The sequence below is a fragment of the Sorex araneus genome, chromosome 8 (assembly GCF_027595985.1).
Source record: "Sorex araneus isolate mSorAra2 chromosome 8, mSorAra2.pri, whole genome shotgun sequence".
NCBI classification, from domain to species: domain Eukaryota; kingdom Metazoa; phylum Chordata; class Mammalia; order Eulipotyphla; family Soricidae; genus Sorex; species Sorex araneus.
Window position 1 is genome coordinate 38,060,303 of NC_073309.1, and position 19,682 is coordinate 38,079,984.

A 19,682-nucleotide genomic window follows, 5' to 3' on the forward strand; every position below is an offset into this window, starting at 1 on the left:
GGCCATCCCTGCCCCGGCTTCTCTGGCGGGCGGGCATGAGCCACACGACAGCTCTGTTTCCTCATCTGTAAAATAAGCGCACGAGCGCCTCGCCACACCCCACCCCACCCCGCGGTGCCCCGTGTGCAGCTGAGCCGGCCCTTTGCCTCTGCCCTTGGTGGGCACGAGCTGGGGTCCGGCCTGGACGACTCCTGGGAGGCAGCAGGTCTTGGCTGCAGGGGAGGAACTGGGCGGCTGAGAGGAGTGGGAAGCCCTGGCGACCCCTCCGGCCGCTCCTGCCGCTCCTGTTCCCAAGAGCAGGTCCGGCTTCCTGCCGCGCTGGCTCCCCGGGACTGCTGGCCCCCTGCCCTTTGTGCTCACGGGGTTCAAGCTTTCGTAAGACACAGCAGATAGGCAGCAAGCAACGGACCTGCATGTGTGTGCTTCTCCGTGTGGACCTGTGGCGAGTCCAGTGCCCCGCGGAGCGCAGCGAGGGGAGGCTGACGGAAAGACGGAGGAGAAAAATCTAGACCAGCTTTTCCACCCCGTATCGGAGGCTCTCGATGACTCTGGCTGCTGAAATGTAAACAGTTGCTGGTTTTTTGTGGTGGCTCTTCTGTTAATATGTACTGATCTCATGGTTTGAGGAAACTTCTGAAATGTAAGCTAAGAGTGTATTTTTGTTTTTGTGCTTCTAACCATAGTTAGCCATGGTGCAAATGTCACCTGCATGAATAAAATGTGTTTTCACAGAAATGTTACTTTGGGGAACTGGGGAGAGCACAGCGGGTGAGGTGCTTGCGCAGCATGCGCCCGACCCAGCTTACCCAGGGGTTGGTCCCCAGCATCCTGGAAGTCCTGTGAGCACCACCAGGACTAATTCCTGAGTGCAGAGCAGAAGTGACCCCTGAGCATCGCTGGGTATGACCAAAAAACTAAAGACCTTTGAATTTTGCCTAAAGGCCAAATGCAAACTAGTGTCCATCCACCAGAGTGTCCAGGGCAGGCTGTGGCGAGGCTCTGACTGTGCTGGGCAGGCAGCGAGGCCGTCTGGGCTAGGCCTGCCATCTGCAGCCAGTGGAATCCCAGGGGGACAGTGCTTGGTGGTGAGGGGGTACGTAAGGAGCAGGACATTGGTACTGGAGTATTTTAAAAATATATTTCAAAGCAAAAGTTTCACCAATTCTGAGTTCTGTCCATCTTGCTGGAGAGTTGCTTTAAGGAATTGCCTGTAAGTAGGCACCTGGGGAAGGAGGTGCCATACTGGCCATTGTCCTGTGAGGTGGCCTGGTCACCTGCTGTTCCCGTCACCTCTCCAATCCGGATCCCCTCCCAGAGAACCCAGAATGTCTAAAAAGTAACTTTTATGAATGTCTTGATCCGTTTTTTTTCTTCACAAAAACATTGGGAGTAACCACAAATACTGCTTACAAAAATAAAGTTGTCACAGCTTGGGTAATGGCCGCGGGAGCTCGAGCTTGTCACTCGGGGGCTTCCTCCGGAGGTGCGACTTCCATCAGCATCTGCAGGTGCATGGTGAGGGGCTCTGGAACGAAAGGCGCCCGGAGGTTCAGTCAGCAAGAGGCCAGCCAAGGGACTTCCCCACCGGTGTGCACGGGGCTGCTGCAGGCACTCCTCCAGGGGGGTGTCTCTCTGCCAGCGGGCACCGGTGGCCAGAGGCCATCCGAGACCATCCTGTGAGCCACAGTGCTCAGGGAGGGCGTGCTCCCGCTGAGGGGTCGGCCACCAGGTTATAGGAGGGAGAAGAAGGAGCTTAGTGTATTCCATGAAACAAAATGACTTTCGAGACGCAGGACAGAGGTGGCAGAGGGAGGGTCGGCCACTTGCCTCTGCCCTTGCGGGGACCTCTGCCCATCGGTTCCTCACTAACCGTCAGACTGTCCTTTGGGTGATACTCACTGGAGATTTTCTGAGCCCATGCAAACTTATAGTGGACGAAAAGGACGTAGAATATCAGGCCGCTGAGGATGAAGATGACACAGTACAGGTATTCCCACGCGGGCTCGCTGATGATGGGCGCCAGCACCAGGTACACCGACACCAGCGTCACCAGGATCGGGATCACGATGGGCACCTGCAAGGCACAGCGTGGGGTCAGGCGGGCCCCTGGCGTGGGGGGAGACCCCCTCTGAAGGAAGCACTGGCTAGAGAGAGTCCAGCAGAGGCCAAGGAACACGCTAATTCCAGTCATTCTAAGTAATCTCGCCAACCTTTGATTTCTTTCACTCTGCCTGTCTTTTTCTTTTCCCCTAAAAGATAAAGAAAATGCCAAATATGACACTAGAAGCCTGTAAAATAATTGTGTCTCAAATGAGGGAAGATTTCATGTGTTTCACACTCTTATTTCCCTCTGCCTCCCCCACCACCACCACACACACACACCATTTTTTTTCGCCTTGCCATAGATTAGCTGGAGATTTGGCAGTTTGTCCTATATGATATCTATTCTAGCTTTCCCTGACAATTTAATCCTCTTTACCTATCAGCGGGTAGGGCGTTTGCCTTGCACGCGGCCGACCCGGGTTCGATTCATTTGTCTCTCTCAGAGAGCCCGGCAAGCTACTGAGAATATCCTGCCCACATGGCAGAGCCTGGCAAGCTCCCCGTGGCATATTCGATATGCCAAAAACAGTAACAACTAGTCTCACAATGGAGACATTACTGGTGCCCGCTCGAGCAAATTGATGAACAGCGGGACGACAGTGCTACAGTGCAGTGCTGCCTGTCTATGTCAGAGAAAGCTGGGGCAGCGGGACCTCCCTTTGCAGCCCAACCTCAGGCAGCTTATGTCCAGTGGTCCGACTTTTCCTTACTTGGAACCTCCCAGGAAGTGCTGGGGGCAAAAGGATATTCCACCCGGATGTACAAGCCTGAAGATTCAGGGCAGGCTGCCAGGTGACACCTCAAAGTTTGGGGAACCACTGGGGTGACAGCCAGTGGTGCTCCCACTTCTGAATCACCAAGTGGGTAGACTGACGATGGGTAAGGAATCCAATTCCACCAGACCTGGACCCAGCCTCTTCTCCTGGGCACTTAGTTCCCCTGGGGCCAGAAGGGGCCATTGAAGTAGAAGTCAGGTTAAATGAGTCAGAAAGGAAAAGATAAACACCGATGATCTCACTCAGCCGAGTACAAGGGACAAAGCACAGGGTTACTCTTCCCCCCAGCCGAGACAGCCCTGAGCTGTCTGTGGGGGAGGGCGGGGGCCTCCCAGCACTCTGGTGGTCGACATGGAGCAGTAACACTGCAAATACAAAGCAGTAATGCTGAGACTCTTGTAAGTCCATTTCTATGCAAGTGCCAGAATGGGGGGTTCTGGTATTTCAGAATGCAGGTAATTCTGTCCTTCCAGAATTAAAGGGATTCTTGGGGCTGGAGCAATAGCACAATCGGGTAGGGCATTTGCCTTGCATGCAGCCGACCCAGGTTCAATTCCCAGCATCCCATATGGTCCCCCGAGCACCGCCAGGGGTGATTCCTGAGTGCAGAGCCAGGAGTAACCCCTGTTCTTCTCCAGTTGTGACCCAAGAAAGAAAAACCAAACAAACAGAATTAAAGGGATTCTTTAGCCTTTTTTGCTTCAACTTGTACACGGTGTTTCTTTTTAATTGGACCCATTTGTTAATTTTATTTCAGTTTGGGGGAGCGGGTTTGGCCTCCACCTGGCTGTGCTTAGAGATCACTCCTGTGTGTGGTGCCTGGGATGCTATTCAAGAGAAGAACCCAGTTTGAAATGAAAGTATGTGCCTCACCGTTAACAGTGACCCTCTCCTAGTTCATTGCAGGAGGCGAATCCATTTGTGCAAACCTACCTTTATAGGCCTCTCCAGGTCTTTCCTTGTAAATCGCATCACAATCAGGCCCAGAACCGTCATTCCATAAAAGAGCCATGCAGCAAAACTGAAGTAGTTCACTAATGAGTTTATGTCACCGGGGATGATGTAGATAATTGCTATGATGCCCTGGGAGAGAGAAGAGTGACGTCTTACTTGGTCCTTAGTGTATGCAGAAGACAGCCCTGTCACTTCATAGCTTTTCCTGAGGAGAAACGCTTCGGCATCAAGAAAGCTACGGATTCCTGGGCTGGAGCAATAGCACAGCGGGTAGGGCGTTTGCCTTGCATGCAGTTGACCCAGGTTTGATTCCCAGCATCCCATATGGTCCCCTGAGCACCACCAGGGGTGATTCCTGAGTGCAGAGCCAGGAGTAACCCCTGTGCATTGCCAGTGTGACCCAAAAAGCAAAAAAGAAAAAGAAAAAAGAAAAAGCTACGGATTCCTTCATATCCAGGGTGAGTCTGCTCTGAACTCTGATGACAACCATTCCCTTTGACACTGGGAAAGACTTGGACAATGGTTTAATGTTTTGAAGATGCAATTCGAAGCAAGATAAATGCAAGCTCTGTCAGTTGTGCCCGCTTTCTAGTCCCGGGTTTTCTCTTCAGAGGCATCTGGTCACACAAGAGAGCTGTGCACCAGGTCAGGAGCGGAATGGCTTCTGTCGGCTGCACGGCCCTGCCCTGCCCTTCACACATCCACTTCCTTATCTTGACTGAGAGCGGTGGGGGGAGAATCATGGCCTGAGTGGATGGCCGATAGGGACCCAAAACGGTTGCTCGTAGCTGAAGGACTCTGACCCTTGGCTGAGGAAAACCAGGGGGAAGATGCTGAGGGGCCTGTCCTGCACACGAATCCCGAGACTTTGAAATTACTGAACCCCAGAGAAAAGCTGTGGTCAGCAGCCGCTTGGTAAAGGCCTTATCCTCCTGCCCAAAAAGCAAGTGGAGTTGTCATCATTTACTGCCTGGGATCCATGAAAATACAAATTTCCGTGTCAGAAGAGTACGTGGAACCATCGTGAGAGATTCAAAGAACATCTTCCGTGGGTGACACGGGAGCCGTGGAGCTGAATGGCATTGGGGTTTGAAACGTGCTTATTCCGTGTGGAGGACGAAGGGAACCTGGGTCCTTAGGAAGTACATCAATACCAACTTAGTCAATACCGACTTATCAATACCAGCTGGTGATGCCACGCAAAGGGAAGGACTCGGAAGGGGTGTGTTTTTGTGCTTACACAAAAGATGATGGCAGGAGCCGGAGTCAGGCGCCGGACGCTGATGTAGGAGAGGACTTGCAGCATATGGCCCTCCCGGCCTGCCACGTACACGAGTCTGGAAAACAGGGACGGGAGTCTGGGTGTGAGCGCGGGCGCCTTCCCGTGAGGACCTGAGGCCTTGAGCAAGGGCAGGAGAGCCCCCTAAGCAGGGAAAGGGAGGTTCCGGGAACCCCTTGCACAGAGGAGACGCCAGATCTGAGCCCTAAAAGGGATGCAAGAAACAGTGTCAAGACTGGCTGGCACCGCTCAGACCCTGCCAGGAGCAAGCTGCGGGGGGGGGGGGGGGGGTCCCTGCACTGCCAGTCTGGCAACAGTGTTTCCATGTTGTAAAAAAAATCAAGAGCGGTAGGGGTAGGGGGAGCAATAGTACAGATGGCGGGGCATTTGCCTTGCCCTTAACAGACCTGGGTTCGATCCCCAGCATCCCATATGGTCCCCCAAGCCCACCAGGAGTGATTCCTGAATTCAGAGCCAGGAGTACGCCCTGAACACTGCTGGGCGTGGCACAAAAAGCCAAAAGGAACAACAATGAGAAAAATCAGAATAGTCAAGGGTAAGTGAGTGGACACATAGGGGCTTCATTCCCCTGAAAACAACCTGAGGAGTCAGTTCTCGGAAAGACTGTCGCTTAAAGCAGCGAAGGGCTGAGTGGAGAGTAGGTGGTTTGGTTTTTCTCCTTGACCACCAAGTTCTGTTCCCAGCCCGACACGGAATCAAAGAAAATTCTAAAAGAGGAGAAAGTTTTTTTTTAAAAAAAATCATCAGCAGAGAAACTCAGCACCTGTGAGAAAAGCAACGAGACGATGTGGCTGAGGCATAGAGGTGGGGAGGGCGGAGGTGACAGAAGCCGGAGTCGGGGGAAGTGGGACTCCTTCCAGCCCAACCCAGTCCTGGCAAAAAGATGCTCACATTAGGGACGAAGGTGTCCCAAGCTGTGACCTTGCAAGCTGAAACTACAAGACAGGGCACAGAGGGGCCTGGGAGGTGGCTCGGTGATTCCGTGGTCCTTAAACTCCTCCGGGTTTCTTAAACTTCTGTGCCCCCTTTCTCCCCAGAACTCTGTAACATGGTGAGTGCAGTCGCAAATGCCTGCGTCATCCCCCTTCTCAAGTCCTAGTTGGAACTATTAAAAAACAAAACCAACAATGACAATTTGGGTTGTCAGAGAGCTTCCGGCGTGGCCAGATTTTTCGAGAGCCCAGTGTTCAGTGACAAGAGCCAGATGGGGGCACGGCTCAGGCTTCAATCACTTGCCCACAGACACAGGACCATGAGTCACACCGAGGCGGCCTGCACACACAGGTGATGACCCTGTCAGCGCTGCTCCTGGGGGCTTCCCAGTGCGGAAAGCCCCAGAGATGGTGCCGGAAGTATCCAGGGCCAGCCTGAGAGCAGGGAATAAAGGGACAACGTACAACAGTATGTATGGGAGGTTTTGGGGGCCACACCCAATGGTGTACAGGAGTTGCTCTTAGAGGTACTCAGGGCCCAGGTGGTGCCAAGAACGACCCCGGCCGCCTATATGAAATGCACATGCTCAGTACATTGAACTATCCCTGAGAAATATCTTCAAGGTGAAGTAAATTCAAGGTTTTCATATTAGAATTCTGTGCAGCTAAATTATTCATACTGGGAAGATACATTTTTAGATAAATGAGACACCACTTTCCTATTCTCGTTTGGAACTTAAAAAGATCAGCAATGACAAAAAATTCAAAAGAAGTTGACTAGAGAAGCAATGTTAAGGAAACAAAACATATTGACAGGTAGGTACTAGATTCAACATTTTTAGTAATTTTAAATAGGGCTGGAGGGATAGTACTGGAGTGAAGGTGTTTGTCTTATATATGGCTGACCCCAGTTACCCTGGCACCACGGATGGTCCCCTGAGCACTGCTAGGAATAAACCGTGAGCACCAATAGGTGTGACTGGAAAAAAACCCAAAATTAATTTTTTCTCATGGACACTGCCCTCGGGCTGGGTTTATCAAGGTGTACCTGGCATTCTAGATGATGTAAAAGGTTATGTCCTTAGAAGAAACTCAAGACATTTGGTAAATTCATTTAGGTTACATTTTAAGAGAAATTGCTAAAATAATATATATCAGCTAGAAGTAAAAAGGGAATAATGGAGATTTTATGAATAATTAGATCAAGACTTTTTCTTTTTCATCTTCATTCACTAATGGTGGGAATGTTATTTGGTGCAGACTCTATGGAAAACACAATGGCTCTTTCTCATAAAACCTTTTTTTTTCTTTTTTTGGGTCATATCCAGCAATGCACAGGGGTTACTCCTGGCTCTGCATTCAGGAATTACCCCTGATGGTGCTCAGGGGACCATATGGGATTCTGGGATTTGAACCCAGATCAGCCGTGTGCAAGGCAAACGCCCTACCTGCTGTGCTATCACTCCAGCCCCCTCATAAAACCTTTTCTAAAAGCTCCCCTATTATACACAATTCTATTCCTTGGGCGCTATCCCAGATCCTAAGAACACAAAAACCACTAACTCAAAATGTTGAATACACACCTATGTTGACTGCACTATGTTCTATACATAATAGCCAACCCTAGAAACAACCTAAATGACCATCAACAGATCGATGGATAAAGAAACTGGTCGGCACACAGAATAGAATAGAGCAGGACATTCAGCTCGAAGAATACGTGCAGTCTTGCCTCTTGCTACAACCAGATTGGAGCTAGAGGGCTCACGTTCAAGGAGAGACAGACAAGTGTCAGATCTCATCTATACGTGGATAGAAGCAAAAGAGGAGAGAGGAGGTTTCTAATGACAACTCCCTCTCGGATTATGGAACTCGGTTGATGGAACAAGGTGGGAACTCGGATTATGGAACAAGGTGACTGAGTGGATTGGAAAAGCTTCCTGGATTGTAGAAGAAGACGTGGACACAGGACACCAGGTCAGAGGCGGAGGGGCAGCAACTATGCATACACAACAGGACTGTGACCCTGTCACATCAATATGCAGCTTAAAAGATCAGGTACAGAGCCAGAGAGAGAGCACAGTGGGTACGACACTTGCCTTGCACACGGCTAACCTGGATTCAATTCCTGGCACCCCACGTGGTCCCTTGAGCCCCACAAGAACTGATCCCATGGGGTGAGGGTGGTGGGAGGGATACTGAGGACATTGGTGATGGAAAATGCGCCCTGGTGGAGGAATGGGTGTTCAATCATTGTATGACTGAAAATCAATCATGAAAGCTTTGTAACTATCTCCTGGTGATTTAATTAAGGAAATTAATTTTAAAAAAGAAAGAATTGATCCCTGAGTGCAGCCAAGTGTGGTTAAAAAAAAAAAGTACAAGAAAAAAGATCAGATACAATAATGTAGCAGTTTAAAATTTTGTAAGGGAAGCCAAAATGATCATTTATATTTTTAAACATATATATATATGAACATTTATAAGATATTTTTTTAAATCAACTTATGCCAAAAAATATTTCTCAAGCCAGGAAAACACAAAAAGAATCTGTTAGGAACTCATCTAGTTGTAGTAGACGCAGCAGGGCTGGAGCAATAGCACAGCGGTAGGGCATTCGCCTTTCACGCAACGGACCGGTGTTCGATTCCTCCGCCCCTCTCAGAGAGCCCAGCAAGCTACTGAGAGTATCGCGCCCGCACGCCAGAGCCTGGCAAGCTACCCGTGGCGTATTGGATATGCCAAAAACAGTAACAAGTCTTACAATGAGAGATGTTACTGGTGCCTGCTCGAACAAATCGATGAACAACGGGATGACAGTGACAGTGACAGTAGTAGACGCAGTAAATGTGATCGTGCTCCTCTTGCTGGCTAGATACACGCTCCTGGGTGAGATTTGTGGAAAGGACAGCCAAGCCCAGTGGGCCTGGGGTTGAAGAGGAAGGGGACACTACCAGGCACTCCTGGCTACTACCGTCTAGTTCAGACAAACTAGAGTTTAAGGACAGAGAGTGCGTGCTGGCAAAGGACACAGTCTACCAAGAAGATACGAGAAACAGGAACCTTTATTTTTAAAAATATTTTGGTTTCGTTTTGGGGCCATACCCAGTGGTACTCAAGGCTTACTCCTAGCCCTGTGCTTGGGGATCACACCTGACAGTGCTCAGAGAACCATAATGGGGTGCTGGGGATCGAACTCAGTTTGGTCACGTGCAAGGCAAGCACCTTACCCACCATACTATCTCTCTGGCCCCAGAAATAAAACATATGAGACACAGGGACTGGGATAAGAGTACAGTGGGTGGGGCATTTGCCTTGCATACGGCCAATCCAGGTTCAATCCCAGATGCTCTTCAGAGCACAGATAGGAGTAATTCCTGAGTCCAGAGCCAGGTGTAACCTCTGAGCATTGCTGTGTGTGCCCCTTCCTCCCCCGCCAATAAAACTTATAAGGCACAAATCCACAAGGCTGGAAGATGTGAACAGTCACGGTAGAAGCTTAATGGGAATATAAGAATTCAGAAATTAATAGAATGTACATTATTTTCAATACCATCTTAAGCGTAAAAACTACAGTAAGCCACAAAGGACACGTCAAAACAACCGAAGAAGTGGTGATGACGGTAAGTCAGGACTACAAAGGCAAACATCTCCATCTATTTAAAAGTGACACACTTCAATTTTGAAAAGATGTGAATAATGCTAATTCCCAGAACAAACTGGGTGAAAGTGGACAGAACAGAGGTGCTGGGTAGAGGAGAGGCCTGCTCAGGCTGCTGCTGTGAATCCATCCTTTATTTATTTAGCTTTTTGGGTCACACCCGGTAATGCACAGGGGTTACTCCTGGTTCTGCACTCAGGAATTACCCCTGGCGGTGCTCAGGGGACCATACGGGGTGCCGGGAATCAAATCCGGGTTGGCCGTGTGCAAGGCAAATGCCCTACCCACTGTGCTATCACTCCAGCCCCGTTAATCCATCCTTTAAATCCCACAGTTCTCCACGAATCAACCAATCTAGACTCTGAGCATAACCAGAAAAGAGGAGTAGCATGCATGTGCAAGGAACATCTAATGTAGGTGTCTGTGCAGGTTTCGTTCCTGCAGCTGTGAAATGTTCCAGTGAGCATGAGATGAGACGAGAGTGGTCAACCAAAGGCAAGGGAACAAGCACATTGAGGATAACAGTTTGGAATGGGGTGGGGAGAGGACGGATCACTTAGCAAGACTAGGTCACAGGCAAAGATTGTTTTGGGTGAGGGCTTGGGGGAGCGAGATTCATGCCTTATTATAACTTTCTCACAGTGTTATACTTAATGGTATTTTAATAAGTAAAAAGCTAAATGTTAGAAGAAAACAGTTTCTTGAGAGGGGGAGAGTTTTCCATGTGGGACAGAAAAATAGAAACCAGTAAATTAAAGTCTTAGATTTAAGTTCATTGAAAGTGACATAATTCAATATAGAATAAGTCTCTGGCCAGATTCCAAGTTGCTCAAATCCAGAACACTACAAAATTCACTCAAATAATGGATCAATATCTAAATGAAAGAGTTACACTTGTGGAAACTTAGAATAGAAAGCATTGTGTGATTTGGGCATAGATTCTTACATATGCCAACAAAAGCATGAAAAAACAAACAAGCCCTGGACTTTATTTTTTTAAAAATATAGTGCTTCATGGGATTGGTGTTTGAATATTAAATATAATATTGTGAACAACTTTATAAAAATAAATTTAAATATATATATACACAATGGAGACGTTACTGGTGCCCACTCGAGCAAATCGATGAACAACAGATGACAATGCTACAGTTCTATAGTGTTTCAAAAACTGCCATTAAGAAAAAAGAAGACTGGGCTAGAGTGATAGAACAGCTGGTTGGGCGTTTGCCTTGCATATGGTGACCTGGGTTTGATTCCTGGCATCCCATATGGTCCCCTGAGCACCACCAGGAGTAATTCGTGAGTACAGAGCCAGGTGTGACCCGAATACAGAGAGAGAGAGAGAGAGAGAGAGAGAGAGAGAGAGAGAGAAAGAAGATGTCACTGAGTTGATAATAATGTGCAAAGAGTCCAGGATACTTGCAAAACCAGAATAGATTAGCACTTTAGTAAGACGATGAACTGCCCGATGTTAAAAGTGGACAAGACTTTATTGCTCTGGCAAAAGATAATATGAATAAACAATAAGCAAGTGAAAAGATTCTTGGTATTATTAGCCTTTAGAGAAGAGCATGTTAACATAATTACATACTAAGACCCAGTAGAATGGCTATACTCAGAGAGACAGTGCCAAGTGTTGGTGAGGATGTGAAGAAACAGAAACTCACAAGCTCTGTGCACAGGAATAGAAATGGGCAGAGGGATAAGCAGCTAAAAGCATCTGTGGCCTAGAGTAATTGCTCACGGGCCAGGGGTGTATAGCTTATATGTTCAAGGATTCCAAAATCCAATCCCTGTCCTCACATACCCCCTCCACCAAACATTGCAGGTGTAGTATGTGTGGCCCCCAAGTACCACTGCAGTAGCCCTGGTGGTCCCCAGCACCGCAGGGCTCAAACATTACACCATCCGGCCAGGTTGGCTGAGTATCTCCAGGAGTGACCCTTAGACCCTCTGAGTACTGCTTAGGAGGCTTAAAAAAAAAAAAGCCATGTCCCAGCAGTTCCATTCCAAAAGAAATGAAAGCATATCGGATGGGTATGATAAAAGACACGAGAATGTTCATGGCAGCATTCTGATAGCCCAAACAAAAGAACAATCTAAAACTCCATCTAAAACCAGATAAACAATGTATATTTCCATATATTGGAAAACTGTTCAATAGTTCAAAGATTTTTCTCCTCCCTCCTATGCCATGGGTGAGCTACAAATGGCAAAAAATATATATTAATTTTCCTTTTTAAAGATGAATAGTATTTTTGTACAAACAGACAGCTTTTTTTCAACCCAGCCATCGATCAGTAGGCCTTTGGAGGTTCCCACATACACGGAACTATTGCAAATACTGCTGCCTGACTGTATTTCTCTTTTATTGTTTCTGGGTCACACCCAGTGTGGCAAGATGGAAAGTACCTGAGGGGACTGTACAGAGAGCAGTGTCAGTGGGTGGAGAAAAGGGAGGGCATTTAAGGAGGGTGTCAGGTGCTGTTTGGGGGGTGGGGGGGAATAATAGGTGAAAAGAAGCCACAAGGATGTTGGTGGAAGATCTCAGGCAGGCTGATGGTGGCGAAGATGTTGATGGTTTTGTGCAACGAGCCCGAGGAAGTTAACATGGTCGTCGCCATGTTGCCTGAACTACAGTTTTAAAGAAGAAACGGAAAGTGCCACACAGAAACCAGTGCTTCTGTCTCCTGGGGTTGGGTTCGGCGCACTGTGCCCCAACCAGGAGCCTGAGCCGGGAGGAGTGCCTGCACTGCACGCGCTCCTTCCAGCCCAGAAGAGGTCGAGCCCTTGAGCAGGCCTGCAGAGCCCGGGGACTAGGGCCGGTTCCTCTTTGCTGCAGCCCCCTCCCCCACCCCTTTGCCCCCTACCCAAGGGTGAGCGCGGGGTGCCCTACCTGCCGGCAGTAAAGCAGCTCCCGTTAGCAGCCCCGATGGTTGAGAACGCCACGAAGAGGGGGACGACCCACGAGGCTGGGTAGAGAACTCGATCACCGAACGTCTGCAGGAGGAGAGGAACCTGAGGGTCTTTCCCAGGGGAGCAGGTGCTCCCGGTATGAAGGAAATAGGAGAGAAGAGCTTCCTCCAAGGACCCGCTGGCCCCTCTGGCTCTTGGGAGAGTCGCAGTATCCTTGCACCAGAACTGACGACCTTCGGGAGTGCTAAAGCCCCGCCCCCAATCAGGGCCACGCCCAATTAATAACCCACTGCGGCCACGACCAATTAACAGCCATGCCCAGTTAATAGCCACGCCCACCGTCACAACGCCCACTTAATGGCCACGCCCATTCTGGCCACGCCCCCATCTAAGCTACTCCCTAACAGCCCCAAGACCTGCTGTGCGCAGGGTGGCATTGCCTTGCCTTGCCACCGCCTGCAAAATTAAAGCTTATTTCCTTATTTTCAGTTCCAACTCCCCAGCCTCAAGCGTGATGCTCCCCAGCACCACTTCCTGGACCATCTTGGTCCCCCAATACGTTCCCCGGTGCCCCCTCGCGTCTTCTTGAACTTAGGCAGCCGTGGGGCGCCCCCCACTCACCCCGACATCGCCTGCGCCCAGCCCCGAGCTGCAGGGGCTGGGGGGCGGAGTCAGAGGGAACCCCAGAGTGCCTGTGCCCTCCCTGACCTGTGGCTTCTACTGCTCGCTTGCCCGTACCCTACCCGGGCCCACAGTGCCTGCATTGCAGAGACCCCGGCGCTCACCACGGCCACCGCCTGGGACTGCAGGAGCTCCGTGGCCGTCATCACAGTGAAGTAGGAGACGTTCATGAGGACGTAGCACACGGCCACCAGCGGGATCCCGATGATGATGGCCAGCGGCAGGTTTCTGGGAAGGACGGAGTGTCCGTGAGACTCTCGGAGCGCTCACGTCCGTCCTGGCCGGCCCTGAGCCCTGGGCAGCGACCCCCTCTCCCCCTCTCCCCTACCAGAACCCTTGGGGAATCGCGGGGTCCCAGTGTGGACAGCTGGCTTCTTCAAACAGGAAGGACACGCCTCTCTGCTCCTGCTCAGCAAAGTGCTCTTAAAGCACCATTGAGCCAGTGAGATGAGAATTCTTCCTACTCTGCAACCAGTGCTCCCCCAGCACGCAGTCTCCCGAGGTCAGGCAGGCGAATGAGAAGTCACCAGGGCGGGCCCACCCATTTTGAAGGAATCCCCTTTTACTGTTTTGGGGTTTCTTTTGAACACGTGTGGGGGCACATCTAAGTGGTACAGGATGGGAACTACTCCCAGTTAGGTGTGTGAGGTGGGCCACGAGGTGCCGGGGATGCCATCAGGGGCTCCTACATGCAGAGCCTGCACTCAGCCGCCTCCCAGCCCCGCACCATTTGCTCAGAGGCAGCAATGCTTGCTAGCCCACATTCCCCGCCTGCCCCACCTTCCTCACCTGAAGGGGTTTTTAAGTTCCTCTGTGATGTAGTTGAGTTGGTTCCTAGGGAAGAGAGAGAATGGTAGTAAGGCACCTCACAGAACGTGTACTTTCTCTTCTTTTTTTCTTTTTGGTTTTGGGGCCATACCGAGTGGTGCTCAAGACTCACTCCTGGCTCTGCGCTCAGGAATCGCTCTTGGCAGACTCGGGACGGGCGGGGGAGGGGCTGTATAGGATATGGGGATCAAACTGGGTGAGCTGCATGTGAGGCAAACACCCGATGCAGTGAACACCAGCCCCGTGATCATGTCCTGACACTGCAGCACAGAGGAATGACATGGGCCCCGACTGAGTGCTCCCTCCTGCCGGGAGTCAGGGCGTCTCTCCCCTCTTCCGTGGGATGGGGTGGGGGTGGGGTCATTCCCTAGGCTGGCATGCCTGCCCGTGGAGAGTCTTTGCCCTCTGTGGGAATCCAATAACTGTTCTACAATTAGTGAAATCAGGAGTCCTGGAGGCGCGTGATAAAAAATAAAGAGAGACAAAGGCCTGCAGTGGCCTTGGCGAGCGAGAGGGGCAGGATGCACCTGACCAGCAGCCACATGTCTGGCTCAGGGGACACAGACAGACTCCCACCACTTTACCCACCACTTTGCTGTTTCTGGTTTGGGGACCACACCCAGCAGTGCTCAGGGTGGCACGAGGTGCCAGGGATCAAACCCAGCACCCCGGCATGCAAACCCAGCGCTGGGTCCCGTGAGCCACCCCGCCCCCTGCCCTTGACATTCCACCTTGGAGACTGATACCCAGACTCAGCCCACCGGTGGCTGGGCTGCTGCTCAGGGCCCTGGTGTCTCTGGGGTCTGAGATCAGAAGCATGGGGGTGAGGTGCTTAAGAAAAGGGAGAAAGGGAGGTGATCTGGGGGTCCCCAAGAGCCCCAGAAATAAGAAGTTATGCTCCCCCCCACAGTGTCAGGTGGCATAAGGAAAGCCACACACACAGAGCATGACCCTCGGGCGCCTCACCATCCGTCATAGGCCCAGAGTCCGTTGTAAAATGCCAGGCCAATGGAGCCCATATTCAGATTTGCACCCTCAAAAGAATTCTCAAAGTTCTTCGTGTTTCCTGCAAAGAAGCCAGACAGAGAATAGTGGTGGTGGTGGTTGGGAGGATTGGGGGTCAGCTAGCCAAACTGGGGCTTTCGACCCTCTCCTCGGGACCAAAGGGGCTGGCCGGCCTGGAGCCTCAGACTGGGAACCCCGCTCTAGAACCCTGGGGAGCGAAGGTCCTGATGAGGAAGGAGGGAGAGTGCGAGGTGAGGTGGTCCATGCCTCCCCGCTGCCTCCTCGCCCCTGCCTCCCCCCACCAGCCACTCACCTTGGGCCAGGAGGACAAGCCCGCTGATGATGATGATGGCCACGATCACCAGCTTGGCCGCCGTGAACACGTTCTGGACGTAGCTGCCCAGCCGCACGCTGAACGCGTTCACGGCGGTGATGAGCACTGCGAAGAGAGGAAGCACTGTCCATTCCATCCTCAGGCAAACCCTCCGGCGTTGCCAAGTGCCCTCATGCCCCTTTGCTGTCCAGGAGCTGTGTGCCCTCTGAGGGTGCTGGAGCGAGCAGAGGCCCTCCTCCTTCCTGCCCCCGCCCAGCAGGGACAGATGAGGGCAGCTGGGAGCAGAGCTGCCCCTTCAACACTGTGACCCTAGACCCACGTTTTGGGTGTGGAGGAGGTCAGAGGGTGCCCAGGCCACCTGGGCCAGTCTTTGCTGCCCCTCCCCCTCCCACCAGAGCTGCAGGCCGGTACTCACAGATGGCCGCAGCTGCCAGGCACTTGACCACCAGGTCTGGGGGTTTGCAGCCAGAGTAGAAGGGCGCAGACACGTACTCAGAGAAACTGAGGCAGATGATGGCGAAGGACGTCGGCTTGATGACGAACAGGCTGGTCCAGGAGAAGAGGTAGGCAGGAATGGGGCCGAAGGCCTCCATCAGGTAGGGGTACTCGCCCCCCGACTTGGTAATCATCGTCCCCAGCTCTGCAAAGCACAGGGCCCCTGAAACACAGAGATGGGGGGTGCCCACCCCCAGCCGCCTGTGAGGCCTGATCCTTGCCCACCCGGGGGGCCCATTCACCCTGCCATACACACATGCACCCTAGCAGGGTGTGAGGTCAGGGTCCCACCACCCCAGGGCTCGGCCCCACGGCCCACAGGGAGTGATCGCAGGGAGCGGAGCATGTTACCCAGTGTGGCGAGAACCCCACAGGCGGCCCAGATGATGAGACAAGGTCCCACGGCCTCTGTGTTGCTGAGCACAGACTTGGGGGAGACGAAGATGCCGGAGCCGATGATGGTGCCCACGATGATGCAGATCCCGCTGAGCAGGCCCACCTGGGGAGTGCCCGGCACGAGGGCATTAGCGCTGCCCCCTACCCACATGCAGGCCCAATGGCCGGCCCCCCACCCCCCACACACACTGCAGTACAGCCCCGAGAGAGGAGGGGTTCCCAGCTGCTCCCTATTCCTGGGGCTTCACACCAGGCCCCTGAGCTGGGCATGCATGTCGGGTCAGACCCACTGTACCAGGAGGAAGCAGAGGCACAGAACATGGCAGTGCCCGTGGCTAGCTCAGGCTCCCTGCCCCAACCTCTGCCCTTCCCACCTGGCCAAAGTGCTTTAGAAAAAAGTCACTGATAAGGACTCGCCTCTTTGCTGGGCAGCTGGGGTGCAGCCGGGCCCCCCGAAGCTAAGAGTGAAGTCGGGGCTGGGAGTCTCAAAGCTGGGGGTGAGCAACAGAGACTCCAGGATAAAATCACAGGGTGGGGGTGGGGAGGGCGGACGGGGGAGCCTTGCTGCCCCTGTCCTCTGATTTTTTATCCCTGTGCAGCTCAGGAACAGGCAGAAGTGACCAATGAGGAGCAAACCCGGGTGGAGGCTGCCCGGAAAGGGACTCGAGGCAAACCTCTGGGGAGAACAAACTTGTGAATGTGCATCATATTGGAACAGGACGGGCCCGTGCCATCGTGTTTATCAATTGCACACAGACCAATGGGGGAAAATGCTTCTTGAAGGAAGAAAATGTGTGGCTCAAGCCTGAAGCTCACAGCAGCTCCCCAGAAGCCTGATGTTGCCTTTGTGGGGGTGGGACTAGGGGCGCACCCACTCGACAGGGTCCCACATGGGGGCTGGGGGGCAAGGTCCCCCTCTACTCTACTCTGGCCTCAGTGTCAGGTGGGGTGCAGATGGTCTCAGCTTTTTTCAGGGGGTCACACCCGGTGATGCACAGGGGTCATTCCCGTCTCTGCACTCAGGAATTAGCCCTGGCGGTGCTCAGGGGACCACATGGGATGCTGGGAATCGAACCCGGGTTGGCCGAGTGCAAGGCAAATGCCCTACCCGCTGTGCTATCGCTCCCACCCCCAGATGGTCTCAGCTTGGCTCACTGGCGCCCTAAGCTTTCCCTCCCACCCCAAATCCTTCTGTGAGGCTTGCCTCCCCGCCCCACCCCTTCCCCACTCCAAATGCCTCACTCGGCCAGGGCAGCTGAGCTCTCGAGGACTTCCTGGGGAGACCCCAGGCCAACCCATCATCCAACGGGACCTTCCCCTGAATCCACCTCCATCTCCTTAGGGCTGAGCCCACCTGGTCTGCCCCAGGGCCACACTCATCCATCAGCCAGAAGCTGTCCCCATAACACCGAGGGGACCAGATTCCCACCCAGAATTTCCCTGTGCTCAGGCACATTCATTGGCGTGTCCACTGGGATGACCCTCCTCCGTCACTTCCCCCTGAGACCCGCTGCCCAGCTAGACTCCCTGAAACGGCATTCCCATCCCCCAGGAGCCCCCCCAACCCCCCGCCAACATGACAACAGCAGGTCATGAGGAAGATGCTCTCGAGGGGACCCTGAGGCTGCAGGTCCTCTCAGACCTGCGGAAAGGGCCCAGTGTCTGGGCACACACCTTCCCTCCAGTGGCCCTGGCACGGCCACACCTGTTTCGCTGTCCCAAGAACATGCTGAGTGTGCTGGGAGAGAAGCAAGGCAAGTCCAAAGACTTGCTTATCGCGCGAGAGAGAAAGAGCGAGAGAGAGAGAGACTTCCCGAATCAGCACGCCTGCCCGCTGCCCGGCCCTTCGTGACCGCCCCGATGCGCCCGTAGCCCGAGGCCCGCCTCACCTCCTTCTGGAGAGTGGTGGTCTTGGGCTCATTGCTCTGGATGGACTTCTCATCCTCTCTCCTCTTTCTCAGGCTCGTCCCCTCCATGTCCCCCTCCTGCCGGTACTAGGAGGCTGGAGGCTGCAAGGAAGGATGGGTCTGGATTCAGATTCCGATTGCAGGCAAGAGGCAAACGGGAACTCATCGACGGCCCGGCGGGGGAAGCACCGTGTGAGCCACGATGACAGAGCAGATCAGAGGAGCGGGTCCGAGGGGTGCGGTTTGCTCCATGCTGCGAGTTCCCTGTCCATCCTTTGCCCATGGCTTGGAGCGAGCCTTGCTCTTCCCCAACTCCATCGTCCCCACAGGGCAGGGGCCCGAGCGACTGCAGCCTCCGCTCCTAAGCCCCCCCGCCTTGCAAAAACGTTTCCTCTCACAGGACCCAGCGTCATCGGACTTCACAAGAGACACGTGCCATTGGAACGCATCCCGGGAGAGATTGCGATGGAGGGAGGAATGTGTGTCTCGTGACGGCTCTCGGGAAAGGCCCCTCGTGCAGAACAGTCGGCAGCCCAGCGGGGATGGAGGGGAAGGAAGAGGCTTGCAGAGAGCAAGCTGCTCGAGGCTAAGGAGCCACAGGTCACAGCCCGTCCCCGGCTGGTCCCTCCGGCCGGGAGAGCCGCTCGCCCCATCACCCGAGGCCTTACCTTCTCCCTCGACCTTGCGGAGCCAGGGAGCTGCCCGGCGTTGGCTGTCTGCGCCTGCAGTCGCACCCCAGGAATGGCCATGTCTTATGCCCAGGAGTAGAGGGAGCCAGAAGGTACAGAGGTCAACAAAGCTAATTATTAAACATCCTTTTTTTTTTTTCCAAAACAACAAAGCTGAGATACACCACACCAAAAAGGCAGAGGCGATCCAAGGCCGCTCCAAAAGTGTTTGGGTTTTGTTCCCTTGGCTCTAGCTCCTATTTATTTTCCTTTGTCTCCTTTGGCTAGATTCCAACACCTCCCCCCCCCCCCCCCCGCCCCATATCAGTTCCATCCTCTCTCCAAAGACTGCCCGCGGAGACCGATTGGCAACAACTCTTTATGCCCCCAGGTTATCTTTACAGCCCTCAAACAACCACCTCTGGCACGAGTAGGAGCTGCCCAAGTGCCACCACCATCAATCCTGCCCTGGACCTTCTCCCCAGCCTGCTTCTGCCCCCTGAGGGCAGGTGGGGGTGTCCAGGTTTGGCTCTGCCAGGGACGGACAGGGGAGGGGCTGTGGGGCACTGCAGGGCACTGCGCCTGGCATGTGTGGCCCTGGGGCTGCCAAGCATCCTGTCCCCCGTTCCCACTGTGTTCAGCTCCTGAGAGACCGTAGAAGCAGAGATCCCAGCATGGCGGGATGCACTGACCCCCATCATGGGCCCCTACAGAGCTCCCCAG

General features: G+C 53.0%; 1 protein-coding gene across 1 annotated transcript; it reads right to left on the bottom strand.

Annotated features, from left to right (window-relative positions):
• Nucleotides 1-1,460: 1,460 nt before the first annotated feature.
• Nucleotides 1,461-18,360, bottom strand: SLC7A9 (solute carrier family 7 member 9). Its single transcript, XM_004600703.2, has 12 exons — nucleotides 18,274-18,360; nucleotides 16,340-16,487; nucleotides 15,909-16,151; nucleotides 15,473-15,598; nucleotides 15,121-15,220; nucleotides 14,116-14,160; nucleotides 13,431-13,554; nucleotides 12,626-12,729; nucleotides 5,074-5,170; nucleotides 3,813-3,962; nucleotides 1,900-2,074; nucleotides 1,461-1,525 (listed from the first exon to the last, which is right to left on the bottom strand). Exons 1-12 carry the CDS (start codon nucleotides 18,358-18,360, stop codon nucleotides 1,461-1,463), a joined length of 1,464 nt encoding a protein of 487 aa, XP_004600760.1.
• Nucleotides 18,361-19,682: the final 1,322 nt, after the last annotated feature.